We start from the raw sequence: 19,124 nt of genomic DNA, 5'->3' as shown, positions 1-19,124 counted from the left end.
ATCAAAGTATTCATGATTGTAAGTCTCTCCATGCACATACACTCATAATTAGTGGTCTCTGATGTTTTTTTATTCTTCTCCCTGAGCTAGTTAACAGGTGTGTATCCAGAAAACTTCTCACTCTGCAATTCTCAGTGTGTGACGTAGTTATGAGCAAAACAGAAACATCCCGATGGCTGACAGACAGAGCGGTTATGTTCAGTAATGAAGCTTCTGAGCTTTTATTTGCAAGTGATGGCTCGGATTTACAGAGGAGACGACACACTTCTCCCTGAAACTCTTAACTTTTTCAGAGTCTGCCAGATTTTGGAACATAAAGTATTGTGATGCTGCTGTTTGTGTGGCAGGATGCTGGTTTACTGCTGCTGTGAACATGATGTGGACTGGCACCACCACAAACTGCCTGGACACGCAAATGTATGTCTCATGTTGGAAAAAACTCAGAAGATGCTATTTTCAGGACTATCTAATCACAATCGTGCCACTACCATGCCACAGTTGTGACAGAATTTGAGTTGAAGGCAGAGCTGGGATCATACATTATAGGCACGCGCAGGCTTGTGTGATCAAAACCTGAGGGAAAGTGGACCTGGACGTTATTCTCTGGCTGAGTGGAACTTGAAAATGATCTCTGGCTGTGGATCCGTGTGAGGACAAGTGGACCCTTTCCTTGGTTGGCGCATGTGTGCGCAAGTGCGATCACAGTGCATGTGAGGGCTTCTTTTGGTTTTGGACTTTTTTATTTGGATATCTTTACACTGGGTGAGTGGAATGTTAATTTTTTTCATTGTTTGCTTTGCGTGCCTTTCAATGGAGCTTTCAATGAAAGAAAAACTTTTTTACTTTGATACAGTCTGTGTGTGTGTGTGTGTGTGTGTGTGTGTGTGTGTGTGTGTGTGTGTGTGTGTGTGTGTGTGTGTGTGTGTGTGTGTGTGTGTGTGTGTGTGTGTGCAGCTGTTTTAATGTGCAGCTCAGCCGTTTTATTGCTCTGTGATCACAGATCTGATCACATCTGTCTGATCATCCATATTTGAAAATGCAGAGTATTGAACAAGACTCCAATTTACACGGACTTCTGGCTGAATTTGAACAATATATCAGCAGTATTAAGTTTATAGACTCTTTCAAATGTCATAATTCTGCATTTACACATAATGACGACAAGTCACGAATACCCCAAAGTGTACATTCTTGGCCGCTGATCACGAATGTGATGATTTGAGGCAGAGGCATCAGGTGTGCTCAGGAACTGCTGCAACCTGTTACCATGTGTTATGATTAATGGCATGTGTTGCTGGCGAATTATCAGGAACCATTATACATGGTCAGGAATAATGTTCGGCTCTGTTCCGCGCTATTGCTCGGCTCTGTTCCGCGCTATTGCGTGTAACAGCGCATCGTTAAGTTCTGTCACATTGTGAATGAGGTGAATTGTCTACACACACCCCCATATTCATCCATCAGCTGCTGAACAATTCAGATTGCTCCAGTTTGCTCCTCAAAATCCACAGCAGCAAAACTTTGTGACTGCATGCTTAGTTGGGCTCTGCGCCACGGAGTGGAGCAGAGAGGAGGAGGAGACAGAGAGAGCCAGATGTGTGGCTCCATGCGGCTCTCATCTCACGCATTTTCCCAAATATCAGGCACAGCAGCAGCAGGTGAAAAACCCGCAGGAGCGTGCTGATGAGCACTGGAACAAAACGTTTGGCTGACTTGGCGTCACTGTCCTCCTTTAGCATACTGCAGTAATGAAACTGAATGTGGTGCAGCAGGGTTTAATTGTGTGCATGTGAAAGAAGAACACTGTCACGCTTTATTAAGGATCACCACTAATCAAGATGGATCAACACACTCAGTTGCGAACTTCACAGCATGAGGCGAAATGAGGGTGGTGCGTGACATTCGTGGAAGATTTTTTGACAGCCAAAACCATGCTCCATGAAAATCACGAATATCACGCACCAACATGCACCTACACGCACCTACACGCACTATTAACAAACCTGTTCAGATGCGATAAGTCAATCAATCAATCAATCAATTTTTTTTTTTATATAGCGCCAAATCACAACAAACAGTTGCCCCAAGGCGCTTTATATTGTAAGGCAAGGCCATACAATAATGATGTAAAACCCCAACGGTCAAAACGACCCCCTGTGAGCAAGCACTTGGCTACAGTGGGAAGGAAAAACTCCCTTTTAACAGGAAGAAACCTCCAGCAGAACCAGGCTCAGGGAGGGGCAGTCTTCTGCTGGGACTGGTTGGGGCTGAGGGAGAGAACCAGGAAAAAGACATGCTGTGGAGGGGAGCAGAGATCGATCACTAATGATTAAATGCAGAGTGGTGCATACAGAGCAAAAAGAGAAAGAAACAGTGCATCATGGGAACCCCCCAGCAGTCTACGTCTATAGCAGCATAACTAAGGGATGGTTCAGGGTCACCTGATCCAGCCCTAACTATAAGTCATGTTAAGAATGTCAGGAATGTGCCAAGAATGACACAAATATGACATTCGTAACACGTCCTGCCTATGTGTAAATGCAGCATAAAGCTGTCAATCTCTATAAGGAACTTTTTAAAGAGAATTCATGTTGAAAAATCATTTAAAAAATAAAACAAAAATAAACAGCTGACATGCTGAATTTATGTGGAAATGATTGTTGTACAAAAGCTTCAGATATCTGTTGCTGAGATAGATAATGACTGGAGTGCAGTTTTAAGCAGAAACGAGGTGATAATTGATGAACCTCAGCTAATGACACATGCGCAGTGAAGGCAGGAGGGACCGATTTTTAGAGGGGACCACAGGGGGTCTGCAACACTGGTCACAGAAGTACACAGAGTAGAGCTCTACCGATATGGATTTTTTGAAGCTGATGCCGATAACGATTATTTGGATGAAAAAAATGCCGATAATCAATAAATTGGTTGATTTGCCGATAGCCGATAAATCAGCTGATATTATTTTTATTAAATGAATAAAATGTTCTTTTTTGGACCCTTAACAAAAAAGGTATGCACTAGAAGCTGAAGCTTTGTCCTCATATTGATTAATTTTATAACAGAGAAGAATTTTCAAGTTCAAAAAATGCAATCAAAAATTAAACCTTTGTGAAATTAGCAAATACATATCCTTAAAAAGAGTTGTGAAATACATCTGATCTTGTACCTCTTGTTGCTGCAACTTAGATATATACTCAACAAAAATATAAACGCAACACTTTTGGTTTTGCTCCCATTTTGTATGAGATGAACTCAAAGATCTAAAACTTTTTCCACATACACAATATCACCATTTCCCTCAAATATTGTTCACAAACCAGTCTAAATCTGTGATAGTGAGCACTTCTCCTTTGCTGAGATAATCCATCCCACCTCACAGGTGTGCCATATCAAGATGCTGATTAGACACCATGATTAGTGCACAGATGTGCCTTAGACTGCCCACAATAAAAGGCCACTCTGAAAGGTGCAGTTTTATCACACAGCACAATGCCACAGATGTTGCAAGATTTGAGGGAGCGTGCAATTGGCATGCTGACAGCAGGAATGTCAACCAGAGCTGTTGCTGGTGTATTGAATGTTCATTTCTCTACCATAAGCCGTCTCCAAAGGCGTTTCAGAGAATTTGGCAGTACATCCAACCAGTCTCACAACCGCAGACCACATGTAACCACACCAGCCCAGGACCTCCACATCCAGCATGTTCACCTACAAGATCGTCTGAGACCAGCCACTCGGACAGCTGCTGAAACAATCGGTTTGCATAACCAAAGAATTTCTGCACAAACTGTCAAAAACCGTCTCAGGGAAGCTCATCTGCATGCTCGTCGTCCTCGTCGGGGTCTCGACCTTACTCCAGTTCGTCGTCGTAACAGACTTGAGTGGGCAAATGCTCACATTCGCTGGCGTTTGGCATGTTGGAGAGGTGTTCTCTTCACGGATGAATCCCGGTTCACACTGTCCAGGGCAGATGGCAGACAGCGTGTGTGGCGTCGTGTGGGTGAGCGGTTTTCTGATGTCAATGTTGTGGATCGAGTGGCCCATGTGACGGTGGGGTTATGGTATGGGCAGGCGTCTGTTATGGACGAATAACACAGGTGCATTTTATTGATGGCATTTTGAATGCACAGAGATACCGTGAGGAGATCCTGAGGCCCATTTTTGTGCCATACATCCAAGAACATCACCTCATGTTGCAGCAGGATAATGCACGGCCCCATGTTGTAAGGATCTGTACACAATTCTTGAAAGCTGAAAATGTCCCAGTTCTTGCATGGCCGGCATACTCACCGGACATGTCACCCATTGAGCATGTTTGGGATGCTCTGGACCGGCATATACCAGTTCCTGCCAATATCCAGCAACTTCGCACAGCCATTGAAGAGGAGTGGACCAACATTCCACAGGCCACAATTGACAACCTGATCAACTCTATGTGAAGGAGATGTGTTGCACTGCATAAGGCAAATGGTGGTCACACCAGATACTGATTGGTATCCCCCCCCAATAAAACAAAACTGCACCTTTCAGAGTGGCCTTTTATTGTGGACAGTCTAAGGCACACCTGTGCACTAATCATGGTGTCTAATCAGCATCTTGATATGGCACACCTGTGAGGTGGGATGGATTATCTCAGCAAAGGAGAAGTGCTCACTATCACAGATTTAGACTGATTTGTGAACAATATTTGAGGGAAATGGTGATATTTTGTATGTAGAAAAAGTTTTAGATCTTTGAGTTCATCTCATACAAAATGGGAGCAAAACCAAAAGTGTTGCGTTTATATTTCTGTTGAGTGTAGGTTCAGGATAAGGATATAGATCCTTATAAACTTACTTGTATACTTTTGTCAGCCAATCAGTGCAGTGTGATGGTGAACTACGGGGGCCGGTGATGAACACATTTAAGCAGGGGTGTAAGCAGCTCTTAGTTGAATGGAATCAGAGCTCCATCTACTGGACAAACGGTGCAAGGACATTTTACATTGCCGACACAATCATTATTTCAGTAACTGTTCTGTTTATGAGAAATTATCAGCGTTCTATCGGCAAAATTTCGGCCGATAGTGAGTACTTTGAAAAGGGCGGCCGATATATCGGTTCTGCTCGAACACAGAGTAATTGTGGGGATTAGCAAATGGTCACTAACAGACTAAATCTAAATTATGATTTTGGTGCGACATGTCCTTTAAGTAGTCGAATTTAAAGCATGAAGGCAAATACAATATGAGTCATCATAGATTCAGCGGGATGATAACATGGACAAAAGAGGACAGAGAAGCTATAGCTTTCAAGGCACTGAAACACCTCACAATACATACATTTTGACCAGGACCCTGAGACCGTTTAACTAGTAAGAGGACGGAGACTATGGTTTAGTGAGGGTCACAACCAGGATATTAGCACCACACTGGGCATATCAGGTACAGACAAAAGCAATGGCTGATCTCAAGAAATTCTACCAGTTGGACACACACACACACACACACACACACACACACACACACACACACACACACACACACACACACACACACACACACACACACACACACATAAAAAGAAGACTGAACTGACAGCTCAGATACACAAAGTCTGTCATGGCCAAGACATTTTGATGGTTGACAGGGGAAGATTAGTTAACTGTAGCATTCCCAAGTAAGATTAGTTAACTCTAGCATTCCCAAGTAAGATTAGTTAACTGTAGCATTCCCAAGTAAGATTAGTTAACTGTAGCATTCCGAAGTAATGCAAATATCAGGAATAAGGTGCATGAAAAGATCAAATAGCACAGTGATCTAAAGGAAGACCTGGATGGAAAGTAGAATGCTTCCAGTAGTAACAGCAAGAGTAAGACCAGCAGCACTCATACCAGTAGTAGAGTGAAGAACCCTTAAACTGCCAGACATCTGGACCCAGACATGTGGAAGACACACAGTAGCCTATTTATGGCTGCCTATTTTTGTGACGCTAAAGAGTTAAGACCTCAGACACACCAGGACCTGGAAGCAGTGAGACTGAGAGAACATCAGGAGGACCTCAGAAGAACTGACTCAAGTTGACCAGAGTTAGTGAGTCAAAACTCTGAGAGTGAAATTTTAGTATCATGGTCGTGTGGCATCTCCCATATTTTTGCCCATGTCTGTCTGAATGCTGCGTGTGAAGCTGTTTAAACATGTTTTGTACAGCTTCTAACACTTACTACGGTATCTTCATTCCTCACTTTTAAAGACCGCTGTCAATGGTGAATGAGTTAATAAGAAGAAAGTCGCTCTGCCCTCTGCATTCAGGCCGAACTCTCCTGGAGAAGCTTTTCTTACAGCAGCAACAGGAAGAAACCGAGACAGAAGAGGCTGAAAAGATCTGCTCCAAAATCCTGGCACTGGGCCTTCTGCTTCCTTTTACCGACTGCTTTAGAGAGCAAGTGGGAAGCAGCACCACCCACTTGGCTTCCACAGCACCAACCAAATTCCATGTACGTATTGTATCTCATTTAATATTACCCGAGGAACACTGGAGTGGGGGTCTTAGTTATAGTTTTACTGTCTTGAAGTCAATATTGACAGTTTCTCTTTATTTTGATCTTTGTAGCTCAGTAAATCAGCTGCTCGTATTGTTTGGTGATATTGGGTAATTCTGTAGTAACTGAATTATAATAACAACAAATTCTAGCCATATTTTAGCTCAACATTTAAAATTTGCTCTGATTGTAATTCCGTTGCCATCAGTGACGTGCAATGAGGTTGAGGGCTGGTGAGGCACTGATTTCATCACAGTCAGATTTACAAACATACCACTCAACAAAAATATAACGCAACACTTTTGGTTTTGCTCCCATTTTGTATGAGATGAACTCAAAGATCTAAAACTTTTTCCACATACACAATATCACCATTTCTCTCAAATATTGTTCACAAACCAGTCTAAATCTGTGATAGTGAGCACTTCTCCTTTGCTGAGATAATCCATCCCACCTCACAGGTGTGCCATATCAAGATGCTGATTAGACACCATGATTAGTGCACAGGTGTGCCTTAGACTGGCCACAATAAAAGGCCACTCTGAAAGGTGCAGTTTTATCACACAGCACAATGCCAAAGATGTCGCAAGATTTGAGGGAGCGTGCAGTTGGCATGCTGACAGCAGGAATGTCAACCAGAGCTGTTGCTCGTGTATTGAATGTTCATTTCTCTACCATAAGCTGTCTCCAAAGTCGTTTCAGAGAATTTGGCAGTACATCCAACCAGCCTCACAACCGCAGACCACGTGTAACCACACCAGCCCAGGACCTCCACATCCAGCATGTTCACCTCCAAGATCGTCTGAGACCAGCCACTCGGACAACTGCTGAAACAATCGGTTTGCATAACCAAAGAATTTCTGCACAAACTGTCAGAAACCGTCTCAGGGAAGCACATCTGCATGCTTGTCGTCCTCATCGGGGTCTCGACCTGACTCCAGTTCGTCGTCGTAACTGACTTGAGTGGGCAAATGCTCACATTCGCTGGCGTTTGGCACGTTGGAGAGGTGTTCTCTTCACGGATGATGCGAAGGAGATGTGTTGCACTGCATGAGGCAAATGGTGGTCACACCAGATACTGACTGGTATCCCCCCCCCCCCCCCAATAAACAAAACTGCGCCTTTCAGAGTGGCCTTTTATTGTGGGCAGTCTAAGGCACACCTGTGCACTAATCATGGTGTCTAATCAGCATCTTGATATGGCACACCTGTGAGGTGGGATGGATTATCTCAGCAAAGGAGAAGTGCTCACTATCACAGATTTCGACTGGTTTGTGAACAATATTTGAGGGAAATGGTGATATTGTGTATGTGGAAAAAGTTTTAGATCTTTGAGTTCATCTCATACAAAATGGGAGCAAAACCAAAAGTGTTGCGTTTATACTTTGTTGAGTATATGAACCCTACAGAGTAGCATATTCACCATTTGACTGGCAGCAATTAACGGGTTATGTTTAAAATCTCATATGAGCATTCTTTACACATAAAAACTGTAGCATACAAAAAAGTACATTTAATAAAAAAAACATTATTTTGGTCTTACCTTTACTTATAAATGAAGTTCATGTGCCGCTCCTTCTGAACAAAAGCATCGATAACTTGCTTGTAGAAGTCTTCCTTTTCTTCCTTCAGTTTTAAAAGTCTCTCTTTCTCAGTGGAGATCACTGCCAAGGAAGAAAGTCGTCCTTCATCAGTCCTGTTCCAACTGTATGTTTGGAGCCTTTTATGGCTTTGAGTGTGAGTGGTTGACCTCTCGTGTTTGATGAGACTTCTTTATAAATTCTTCAGGTCACAATATCTCATCTGCGTCCAGACCTTGTCACAAGTTGAGAAAAGAAGGTGGTTTCTTTCTGGATGCCCACAGAGCCAGACTTTACGTGTGTATCACTCCGTTTGAAAAAGAGCGGGTCTTCTGTCCCGTAATATGAAGCAAACCTTTTACCTCCAGCGTTCGTCCTTTAATTAGCACAGGATTCCAGCAGTTAGCCCAGTGACTGCGCAATCCAAGGTGAGGCATGGCTGGCTGCTGCCTCATCGCACGTCTCTTCTCAGTATTTGAATGGCAAATGTGAAAATTCTGCAATTTTGAATAAAAAATAATATAAAACTGGTGAAGTTAAAAGGAATATAGCTTTATAGTACAAATCACTGGATAAATATAACAATTTAATTTATTTTTTCATTTTACCTCCCTCCCCTAACCGCATGTCAGTGGTTACCATAAAACTGTCCAATTGTCAGTGATCTGTAGAAAAGATACACTATGTCTTTTAAGCATTTGCATTAAATAGGATTCTCATCCACTTTGGCCCTGCCCAGCTGGCAGCATATCCACTGCACTTTTCTCTTGAATAGCAGCTTTTCATTTTATCTTGGTCTCTTGTAGTGTGTCCAAGGGGTGATGGGTGTCCCAGCCATGCTTGACAGCACAGTAAATTATGTAGCCAAAGCACCCTCTTCTGAATAAACTATGTAATGACACAGTTTAGGACAGCCAAAGTGTTCTTTTGCATTAAGTTTTTTGGCCAAATAAAAGTTTTCAAATCTGTAAAAATAATGCTTATGCCAATATGTTGCTGAAAAATTCATATCGGCCAATCATATCAGCCAGCCTAGATATTGGCTGGGCTCTAAATTTTCATTTATCTGCACATCAGTGACTCAGTCTTCTTCTCTTCTTCCTCAGCTATTCATGCTGACGGACACCGACAGATTGGAGATGGTGCAGAATGACAAACATCCTTTTTCTCTTTCTCAGCATGATCAGCTATACACATGGGCAGCAGTTAACCAGCCAACAGATATCCTGGATACTCCTGAGGGAAAAATACCCAGCCAACTAAAAGCACGATGGTCCCCAGCCAAGTCAAGTAGAGACAACAGGACTAGACTTAAATCAACAGAGGCTGGTAAGAACAGCATTAAATGGTCAATGGACTGCACTTCTACCATACTTTGATGTTTGATACAATGATCAAAGCAATAACACGTGTATTTATTAGAGAAGTGCAACCTGAGGTCAAGTTTGGGTCAAGGTAGACTGCAGCAGAGAGTGTCTAAAATGGAGACGTGAGCCTTTGAATAAAGGAAAACTCTGAGGATATACAGATGGACATATCCCCCATTGATGAAGGACTCAAGGGTTGAAGAGACATTGAGGAGATCCACTTTACTGAGGGTAGAAGCGCATGACCAATGCAGAGGAGCAAGCAGAATAGTATTTCTGGGCATTGTGAAAAATGGTGGAGTCCAGAAAACTCACAGTGCCATCCCTCCTGTCAGTGGAGCCTTTGGCTATTTTGTTGCTCGTTTGACTTATTATCAACCACATCAATCTCACGTTGCAGGGGTACATTGCCTTAGAATCCCGTACCCTGTGTCACAAAAAGCAAGGCTGCCTTTGCCATGTGTTGGCTTCATGCTGCCCCTCACCACAGATGTATCTTTGGTGGCATTACCATGCTCTTAGTGCGGAGATGGAATTGATCCAAATCCAGTGCAATAGAATAAACCAAGAACCTGTACAGAAATTAGATTGTGCCATCACATTCCACAAAAAGAGTATGTGTCCTTCTCAGAAAGTCCATAAAGCATTGGTGAAGGGGTGGGGTAGACCATGGACAGGCCTCCAGAGTCACATGCAGACAGACAAACCCATTCATCTCCAGTCCTTTTAAAGTCTCCACATCTTTGGAAGTAAGAGGAACCCTGGGCACCTGGAGGGAACCCACACAAACACAGAGAGAACATTCAAAATCCACACAGAAAAGACCAGGTGGGAAATGATCCCTGGACCTTCTGAGTGTGAGGCAACAGTGCTAAGCACTACCACCAATACAACTGAAACACATCAAACTTGATGCCATATTATGCTGACATTGCACATGAGACTGTTTCTCCATTCATGGTGATAGATATGCATCAAGCTTTGTGTTAGGGCCCCATCACACTAGAGCACGAATGAGCGTGAACGCCGTATGAATCAGCCCAAAGGGAAAAACAGCCAGAATTCAAGCTGCATTTGTACGGGACAGACATTCGTACAGCCGTGTACAACCCCTGGCAAAAATTATGGAATCACCGGCCTTGGAGGATGTTCATTCAGTTGTTTAATTTTGTAGAAAAAAAGCAGATCACAGACATGACACAAAACTAAAGTCATTTCAAATGGCAACTTTCTGGCTTTAAGAAACACTATAAGAAATCAGGAAAAAAAATTGTGGCAATCAGTAACGGTTACTTTTATAGACCAAGCAGAGGGAAAAAAAAATATGGACTCACTCAATTCTGAGGAAAAAATTATGGAATCATGAAAAACAAAAGAACGCTCCAACACATCACTAGCATTTTGTTGCACCACCTCTGGCTTTTATAACAGCTTGCAGTCTCTGAGGCATGGACTTAATGAGTGACAAACAGTACTCTTCATCAATCTGGCTCCAACTTTCTCTGATTGCTGTTGCCAGATCAGATTTGCAGGTTGGAGCCTTGTCATGGACCATTTTCTTCAACTTCCACCAAAGATTTTCGATTGGATTAAGATCCGGACTATTTGCAGGCCATGACATTGACCCTATGTGTCTTTTTGCAAGGAATGTTTTCACAGTTTTTTGCTTTATGGCAAGATGCATTATCATCTTGAAAAATGATTTCATCATCCCCAAACATCCTTTCAATTGATGGGATAAGAAAAGTGTCCAAAATATCAACATAAACTTGTGCATTTATTGATGATGTAATGACAGCCATCTCCCAGTGCCTTTACCTGACATGCAGCCCCATATCATCAATGACTGTGGAAATTTACATGTTCTCTTCAGGCAGTCATCTTTATAAATCTCATTGGAACGCCACCAAACAAAAGTTCCAGCATCATCACCTTGCCCAATGCAGATTCGAGATTCATCACTGAATATGACTTTCATCCAGTCATCCACAGTCCACGATTGCTTTTCCTTAGCCCATTGTAACCTTGTTTTTTTCTGTTTAGGTGTTAATGATGGCTTTCGTTTAGCTTTTCTGTATGTAAATCCCATTTCCTTTAGGTGATTTCTTACAGTTCGGTCACAGACGTTGACTCCAGTTTCCTCCCATTTGTTCCTCATTTGTTTTGTTGTGCATTTTTGATTTCTGAGACATATTGCTTTATGTTTTCTGTCTTGACGCTTTGATGTCTTCCTTGGTCTACCAGTATGTTTGCCTTTAACAACCTTCCCATGTTGTTTGTATTTGGTCCAGAGTTTAGACACAGCTGACTGTGAACAACCAACATCTTTTGCAACATTGCGTGATGATTTACCCTCTTTTAAGAGTTTGATAATCCTCTCCTTTGTTTCAATTGACATCTCTCTCTCTGTTGGAGCCATGATTCATGTCAGTCCACTTGGTGCAACAGCTCTCCAAGGTGTGATCACTCCTTTTTAGATGCAGACTAATGAGCAGATCTGATTTGATGCAGGTGTTAGTTTGGGGATGAAAAATTTACAGGGTGATTCCATAATTTTTTCCTCAGAATTGAGTGAGTCCGTATTTTTTTCCCTCTGCTTGGTCTAAAAAAGTAACCGTTACTGACTGCCACAATTTTTTTTCCTGATTTCTTATAGTGTTTCTTAAAGCCAGAAAGTTGCCATTTGAAATGACTTTAGTTTTGTGTCATGTCTGTGATCCGCTTTTTTCTACAAAATTAAACAACTGAATGAACATCCTCCGAGGCCGGTGATTCCATAATTTTTGCCAGGGGTTGTACAAATGCTATATGTATACCCAGAATGTGGTACGATGCCGGCTCGAATGAGTCACGCACATTTGGAATGCAGCAGCTCCTGAATCCAGGTTGAATGCGAACACAACACAACACAGAAAAAACCTAAAATAAAATAAAACCACAAAGAATAAAAATAACACAGCATGAAACATGGGAAAAAACTAAAATAAATAAAACACAAAGAATAAAAATAGGACAGCACAAAACGCCACAATCCCGGCAGAAAGTGGCAGGAATTTGCAGATGCACCTCCATTGCCGTACGTGCCACCCATGTCTGGATAGAAGGCAAGCAAGGGGGAGGGACGATATTGAATGACTTCCAACCCATGAAACTGATTACATGTCAGTATACATGGGTGTGGTCCACAAAGCCGTTATGGGCACATACACGCGCAGCGGTTCGATCAGCAGTTCTGACCACACACACACACACATACACACACACACACACACACACAGCAGGGTGTGTGGATGATCAATCCTGCCGCCCTCACGGCGCTTCGATCAGCTGTCATGAACACAAGCACACACAGCGGTTCAAGCACATGAGGAAGCCCCATGCCTCTCCTCTCTCCAGGATATTAGGTCCATGAATGTCCATTTGTTGTAGTGTGTGTGTGTGTGTGTGGGGGGGGGGATTACATACAATCTGAGGAAAAAAACGTGGATTGTTGTTTAACTTTGACACAAGAACAGACAGTTTCCTGTCTGCAGGATGACGGTCCTGCACCGCCATTTTAATGCATGTATCTTATGTCTCAATATAGATATTTACACTATTTATTAGATTTTTTTTTTTTCTCCCGTACAAAAGTTGTCCTCTTCTGGGTGCCCCTGGTTCACCACATTAGCAAAAAATGTGGCTTGCTGACTGGATCTGATCATTCTAAATAACTATGTTATGAAACTGAACTAGCTAATATATTTGAAACTGGGATTTCCTGAAATCAATTCACTTGATGAATCCAGTCCTTAGTAGCTCTCTATAAGTAATACTGTAATCCCACCATGAGATTTTTGCAAATTTATAAAAAAAAACAAAAAACTAAGAAATCACAGGTACAACTATTCACAACCTGTACCATGAAGTAGAGGTGGGCAATACCAGTATCGTTGATATCGATACTGAACCGATACTTTTTCATATTTAAGCTTCATAGATCCAAAGGATCCAAAAGACCTAGGATAGAATATCACCAAAACATTGTACGTGACAACAAATACTTTATTAATCACACTCAACACAACTTAAAACAAATCTCCTGAGGTAGAGGGCTGACAAACCCAATACCAAGAGTGTGCTGCTCCGTGTTGTGTGGACACAGACAGCACTGCTCTTACAGGACAGAGAGTAGACTTTGTGAATCTGCGTGTGCGCAGCATTCAGTGTGTTGCAGGAGAGAAAAAAGCTTGAGTATCGATCTTTTTTAACGAGGATTCAATATCAATTCCAGCATTGTTATCGATATTATCGATATTAGGATCGATCCGCCCACCTCTACCATGAAGCTTGAAATTGAGCTCAGGTGCATCCTGTTTCCACTGATCATTCTTGAGATGTTTCTACAGTTTAATTGGAGTCCACCTGGGGTAAATTCAGTTGATTGGACATAATGTGGAAAGACACACACCTGTCTACATATAAGGTCCTAGTTGACAGCATGTCAGAGCACAAACCAAGTACGAAGTCAAAGGAATTGTCTGTAGATCTCTGAGACAGGATTGTCTTGAAGCACTTATCTGGGGAAGGTTACAGACACATTTCTGCTTCTTTGAAGGTCCTAATGAGCACAGTGGCCTCCATCATCTGTAAATGGAAGAATTTTGGATCCACCAGGACTCTTTGACTTGGTGCCCATCTAAACTGAGTGATCAGAGGAGAAGGACCTTAGTCAGGGAGATGGCCAAGAACCCAATGGTCACTCTGTCAGAGCTCCAGCATTCCTCTGTGGCGAGAGGAGAACCTTTCAAAATGACAGCAATCCACCAATCAGGCCTGTATGGTAGAGTGGCCAGATGGAAGACACTCCTTAGTAAAGAGCACATGGCAGCCCACCTGGAGTTTGACAAAAGGCACCTGAAGGACTCTCAGATCATGAGAAACAAAATTTGCACTATTATGGCAAAACTCTTGAAAAGGGAGCTGTTTTATAATCAGGGCTGTCTTATATGCAGGCCAGTATGAAATAGCAAGCATTCCTCCCAGAGCTTAAGTTTTTCACAATACTTTGCAACAAACGCTCCGTCTCAAACCTTTCCTCAGTGTGTTGTGTGTCCACATTATTTTTTGCAAAATATGAGCAAGGAAATAAATTGCAATTGTCTGGATTTTTTTTAAGAATATTTAGACTTCAGTTTTGTGTATGCTCTGTAAAATTGTTTAAAATGTTTATCTGACCTGCTGATGTGTCTGTTTTCTCAGGAAACATCCACCTTTGGAGCAACAGCAGAAGGAAATCCAAGAATATCAAGTCAGTCACTTTTGTTTTATTTTTAATTTTTCTTTCATGTAGTCTGAAATAGAATTGCAAGTGGACAGTAGAGGTGGTGTGATACCGGGAATTTTGGTATTGATCCGATACAAGTAAATACAGGCCCAGTATCGGCGATATCGATTTTGATACCAATACTTTTTCATATTTAAGCTTCATAGATCCAAAGGATTCAAAAGACCTAGGATAGAATTTCGCCAAACATTGTATGTGACAACAAAATACTCTATTATCACAATCAACACTTTTGTTTAAAAAAATATCACTCAACACAACTTAAATTCTCCTGAGGTCGAGGGTCTGACTTGAGGAGACCACTGATGTGGGCAGGCCAGGCTGAGACTACCTGCATGGCCGTTGGCTGGCGCCGCTGAGCCACGTGACGGCGCAACAACAAAAGACCGGGGGGCGGGGGGGGGTAGTGTGCTGCTGTGTGGACACAGCTGCAGCGCTGCTCTTACATACAGACAGTAGACTTTGATGAATCTGCATGTGCAGCAGTCAGTGCGTGTGGGAGAGAAAAAAAGCTTGAGTATCGATCTTTTTACACGAGGATCGTTCAATATCAATACCAGCGTTGGTATCAATATTAGCAATATTAGGATCGATCCGATCTAGTTGACAGCAAACACACAGAATGTACAGTTGTTTATTACATAATGGGAGTCTGTACATCACTTGAGTAGAATGTGTTGTGCTACAAAATTAGCAATGAAGAATTTATGAAACTTCATATATCTAGTTGGCAGCGATTCACCTAACCGGCGTCTCAAATTCATCTTTGTGCTCTGTTGTTATCAATCACATCTTATTGAAAAAGATAAATCAAAACAAAAACACTACGACGTAATCATTTGTTTGTTCTTTCCAGCATGTGGTTGTGCTCTGCCGCCCCACAAAAGGTTCCAAAATTGAATTTTTTTATTTATTTTTTGTATGACATACAGTAGGTAGCTCAGTGGGGTTCTCAATATGTAGTTGTGAGTTTGTACAATTGTTTATGAGAACTACATAATAGATTTAGGAACATGTAATAATGTGCAGCAATAACTTGAGATTGTGCTTTATTCTAAACATTAAGAGCTCTCTTTGTGTAGCTATCGCAAAGTCCAGTGTGTCATTTACTAATTTATGCACCACAGTTGTCATTTTTCTCCCAGCACCCGCGTCAATAAAAACCCACTGTGTTCTTGTTGGTGGTTGGTCTCTAAACATGAGATGTTGTCTGCTGCATAACAGGTGCATGATATCTAGAAGCACCAGAAATCATTTGCACTGAACCCAAGATTTTCATGTTTTGTGTGATCAACTTCAATTCAATTTATTTAGTTTATATATGCGCTAAATGACATGCCTCAATGAGTTCACACAAGTAAGGTCTAACCCTACCAACCCCGAGAGCAAGCACACAGGTGACAGTGGTAAGGAAAACTCCCTTCTGATGATTTGAGGAAGAAGAACCTCAAGCAGACCAGACTCAAAGGGGGGAACATCTGCTTGGGCCATGCTACCAAAAAGGTTTACAATACAGAACACAACGCAACAACCATGATGAGAGTCCATGCAGGCATCCAGTCCACCATTGGGGGGAGGGCAGACCATCGAGCCACTCGAATCTGTTCCTACAGTGGAGTCCATCACGTGTCCGCCCACAGAAATCAATCCAATATCCGCATGTGGATCCAGCCGCATCCCAGACAGAGAGAAAAAGAAAACAGAATCAGCTGGCCAGAAAAACTATGCTTAAGGTGAAATTCATCAGCATTAATAAAACAAACAACAAACAAAAAAAAAACCTAGAAGAAATACTAAGCGTCACAAAAAGACCCAGAATTTAGATAAAGTCCATTTCCTAATAAAATGAATTAAAAGGAATAAAAACATACTATGCCAGTATGCTAGCCATACGAAAGGGAAAATAAATGCGTCCTCAAGTTTGTACTTGAAAGTTTCTACAGAATCTGACTGTTTTATTGATGCAGGGAGATCATCCACAGAACAGGGGCACGATAAGAGAAAGCTCTATGACCCGCAGACTTTTTATTCACCCTAGGGACACGAAGTAGTCCTGTGCCCTGAGAACACAGAGTCCGGGCCGGTACGTAGGGTTTAATTAGGTCAACTAAGTAGAGAGGTGCCCAGTCCATGAACAATTTGTAGTTTAGTAACAGAACCTTAAAATATGATCGAACAGAGACAGGAAGCCAGTGAAGGGATGCCAAAATGGGTGGTGTAATGTGTTTGAACTTTCTGCTTCCTGTCAAAAGTCTGGCAGCAGCATTTTTGAACCAATTGGAAAGCCCTAATGCTGGACTGCGGTAAACTAGAAAATAGAACACTGCAGTAGTTCAATCTAGAAGATACAAATGCACAAATCAGGGTCTCAGCATCAGCCCTAGACAGGATGGGACGAATCTTCGCTATATTTCGTAGGTGGAAGAAAGCAGTCCCTCGTAATATCTCTAATGTGGAGGTCAAAGGACAACTAGGATCAAAAACACAAAGTCAATTTAGGTGAAAATTAAAGGGTACTCTACCTTTGTTTTTCTGAAAAGGACTTTTTTAAGGTTTTTTTTTTAAAGAAACTTTGATTTTTACACAGATATTTTTTTGTATTTTACAAACAGGATGAATGTGTCTTGAACACAATGAAACTGAAGGAAAAACACATCAATGTGATTCAACAACTTGAACAGACCATCGAGGACCTTCAGGATGAAGATCTCAGAGTTGGAGCGGACATCCTCCTCTGTTGGACACTGATGGCACGAAGCCATGGGAGCGCGCAGACAGGCCGTCTGTGGGGAGGAGACGGGCCTGCTGAAGGAGGTGTGTGACGCTCACCTTCAGACAGAGGCTCTGACAGCTCTGGGGTGTCTGGAGGCCAAATCAGTGCAGACCTCACCCATGGACGACAGTTCTAAGGTGAAGGTGCCGAGCAGTGACTCTCCTGTGTTGGACGGCCTCCTGCGTCCCATCACGACACAAGATCCTGCACAGTGCTCCTGTCAGAAAATGTCCCAGCCTCCTTCTCCTCCACCACCTCCTCCCTCCTCTGCCATCCAGTTCAGCAGACGCTATTGTACTCTTCAACTCCACCTCTCTCCATGATGGTCTTGCTCAAGGCCTAGGTCCTCCTCCTCCTCCTCCTTTACCACACTGGGAGGCCCACCTCCTCCTCCTCCTCCCTCTACCTAATACGCATAAACCCTCCTCCTCCTCCTTACCATCACTGGGAGGCCCACCTCCTCCTCCTCTACCATCACTGGGAGGCCCACCTCCTCCTCCTCCTCCTCCTCCTCCTCCTCCACCTCCTCCTCCTCTACCATCACTGGGAGGCCCACCTCCTCCTCCTCCTCCTCCTCCCTCCACCTCCTTCTCCTCTACCATCACTTGGAGGCCCACATCCTCCTCCACCTCCTCCTCCTCCTCCTCCTTTACCATCACTGGGAGGCCCACCTCCTCCTCCTCCTTTGCCATCACTGAGGGGCCCACCTCCACCTCTCCTCCTCCACCTCCTCCTCCTCCTTTACCATCACTGGGAGGCCCACCTGCTCCTCCCCCTCCACCACCTCCCCCTGGCTGTGGACCACCAGCTCCTCCTTCTCCACAAAGTGTGGTCTGTGCTCCTCCTGTTCCTCTGGGATCTCTGGGTTTTCTGCCTCCTCCTCTGCCAGCTGGGCTGTTCGCTCTGGGTTTGGGCCATGAGAAACCACCCAGGAAACCTGCAGTAGAACCTCCCAGACCCATGAAGCCTCTGTACTGGACCAGGATACAGCTGCACGCCAAAAAGTAAAGATTGTAACCGCATGTAGTCTAGATATGTAGATTCAAGATCATTCAACTCCATTTTATCATTTATTCATTCATTCATTTTCTACACTTGCTTATGCCCAATCAAGGGTGAGAGGCAGGGTACATCCTTGACAGATCGCCAGTCTTTCCCAAGGACACATATACTCACAGGACATTTTGTTAGGTACCCCTTGCTAGCCCCAGGTTGGACCCCTGTTTGCTTTCAGAACCATCTTAATTCTTCATGGCATAGATTGAACAAGGTGTTGGAAACATTCCTCTAAGATGTTGGTTCATATTGACATGACGGCATCACACAGTTGCCCATCCAACATCTGCCCATTGTCCTCTGAACTCTGACACCAACAAGGCATTTTCATCCACAGAACTGGATATCTTCTCTTTTTCGGACCATTCTCCGTGAGCCCTACATATGGCTGTGCATAACAATCACAGTAGAGCAACAGTTTTTGGCCAACCCATCTGGCACCAACAACCATGTCCTTTTTTCCCCATTCCGATGCTCAGTTTGAACTGCAGCGAGTCGTC

At 43.0% G+C, this 19,124-nt stretch overlaps 1 protein-coding gene across 1 annotated transcript in view; it reads left to right on the top strand.

The window, feature by feature from the left end:
* The window catches only part of LOC117530533 (formin-2-like), a 116,112-nt gene that overhangs the window by 16,549 nt on the left and 80,439 nt on the right, over positions 1–19,124 (top strand). Inside the window, 8 exon segments of the mRNA XM_034193425.1 lie at positions 6,293–6,477; positions 9,281–9,431; positions 14,711–14,763; positions 17,408–17,491; positions 17,493–17,862; positions 17,906–18,149; positions 18,187–18,281; positions 18,284–18,572. Coding sequence (XP_034049316.1) covers positions 6,293–6,477; positions 9,281–9,431; positions 14,711–14,763; positions 17,408–17,491; positions 17,493–17,862; positions 17,906–18,149; positions 18,187–18,281; positions 18,284–18,572 — 1,471 coding nt within the window.

Source organism: Thalassophryne amazonica, chromosome 18, assembly GCF_902500255.1.
Source record: "Thalassophryne amazonica chromosome 18, fThaAma1.1, whole genome shotgun sequence".
Taxonomy (NCBI): Eukaryota; Metazoa; Chordata; class Actinopteri; order Batrachoidiformes; family Batrachoididae; genus Thalassophryne; species Thalassophryne amazonica.
The sequence above is the reverse complement of the archived record's forward strand: the minus strand, read 5'-3'. Positions and strand labels throughout refer to the sequence as shown.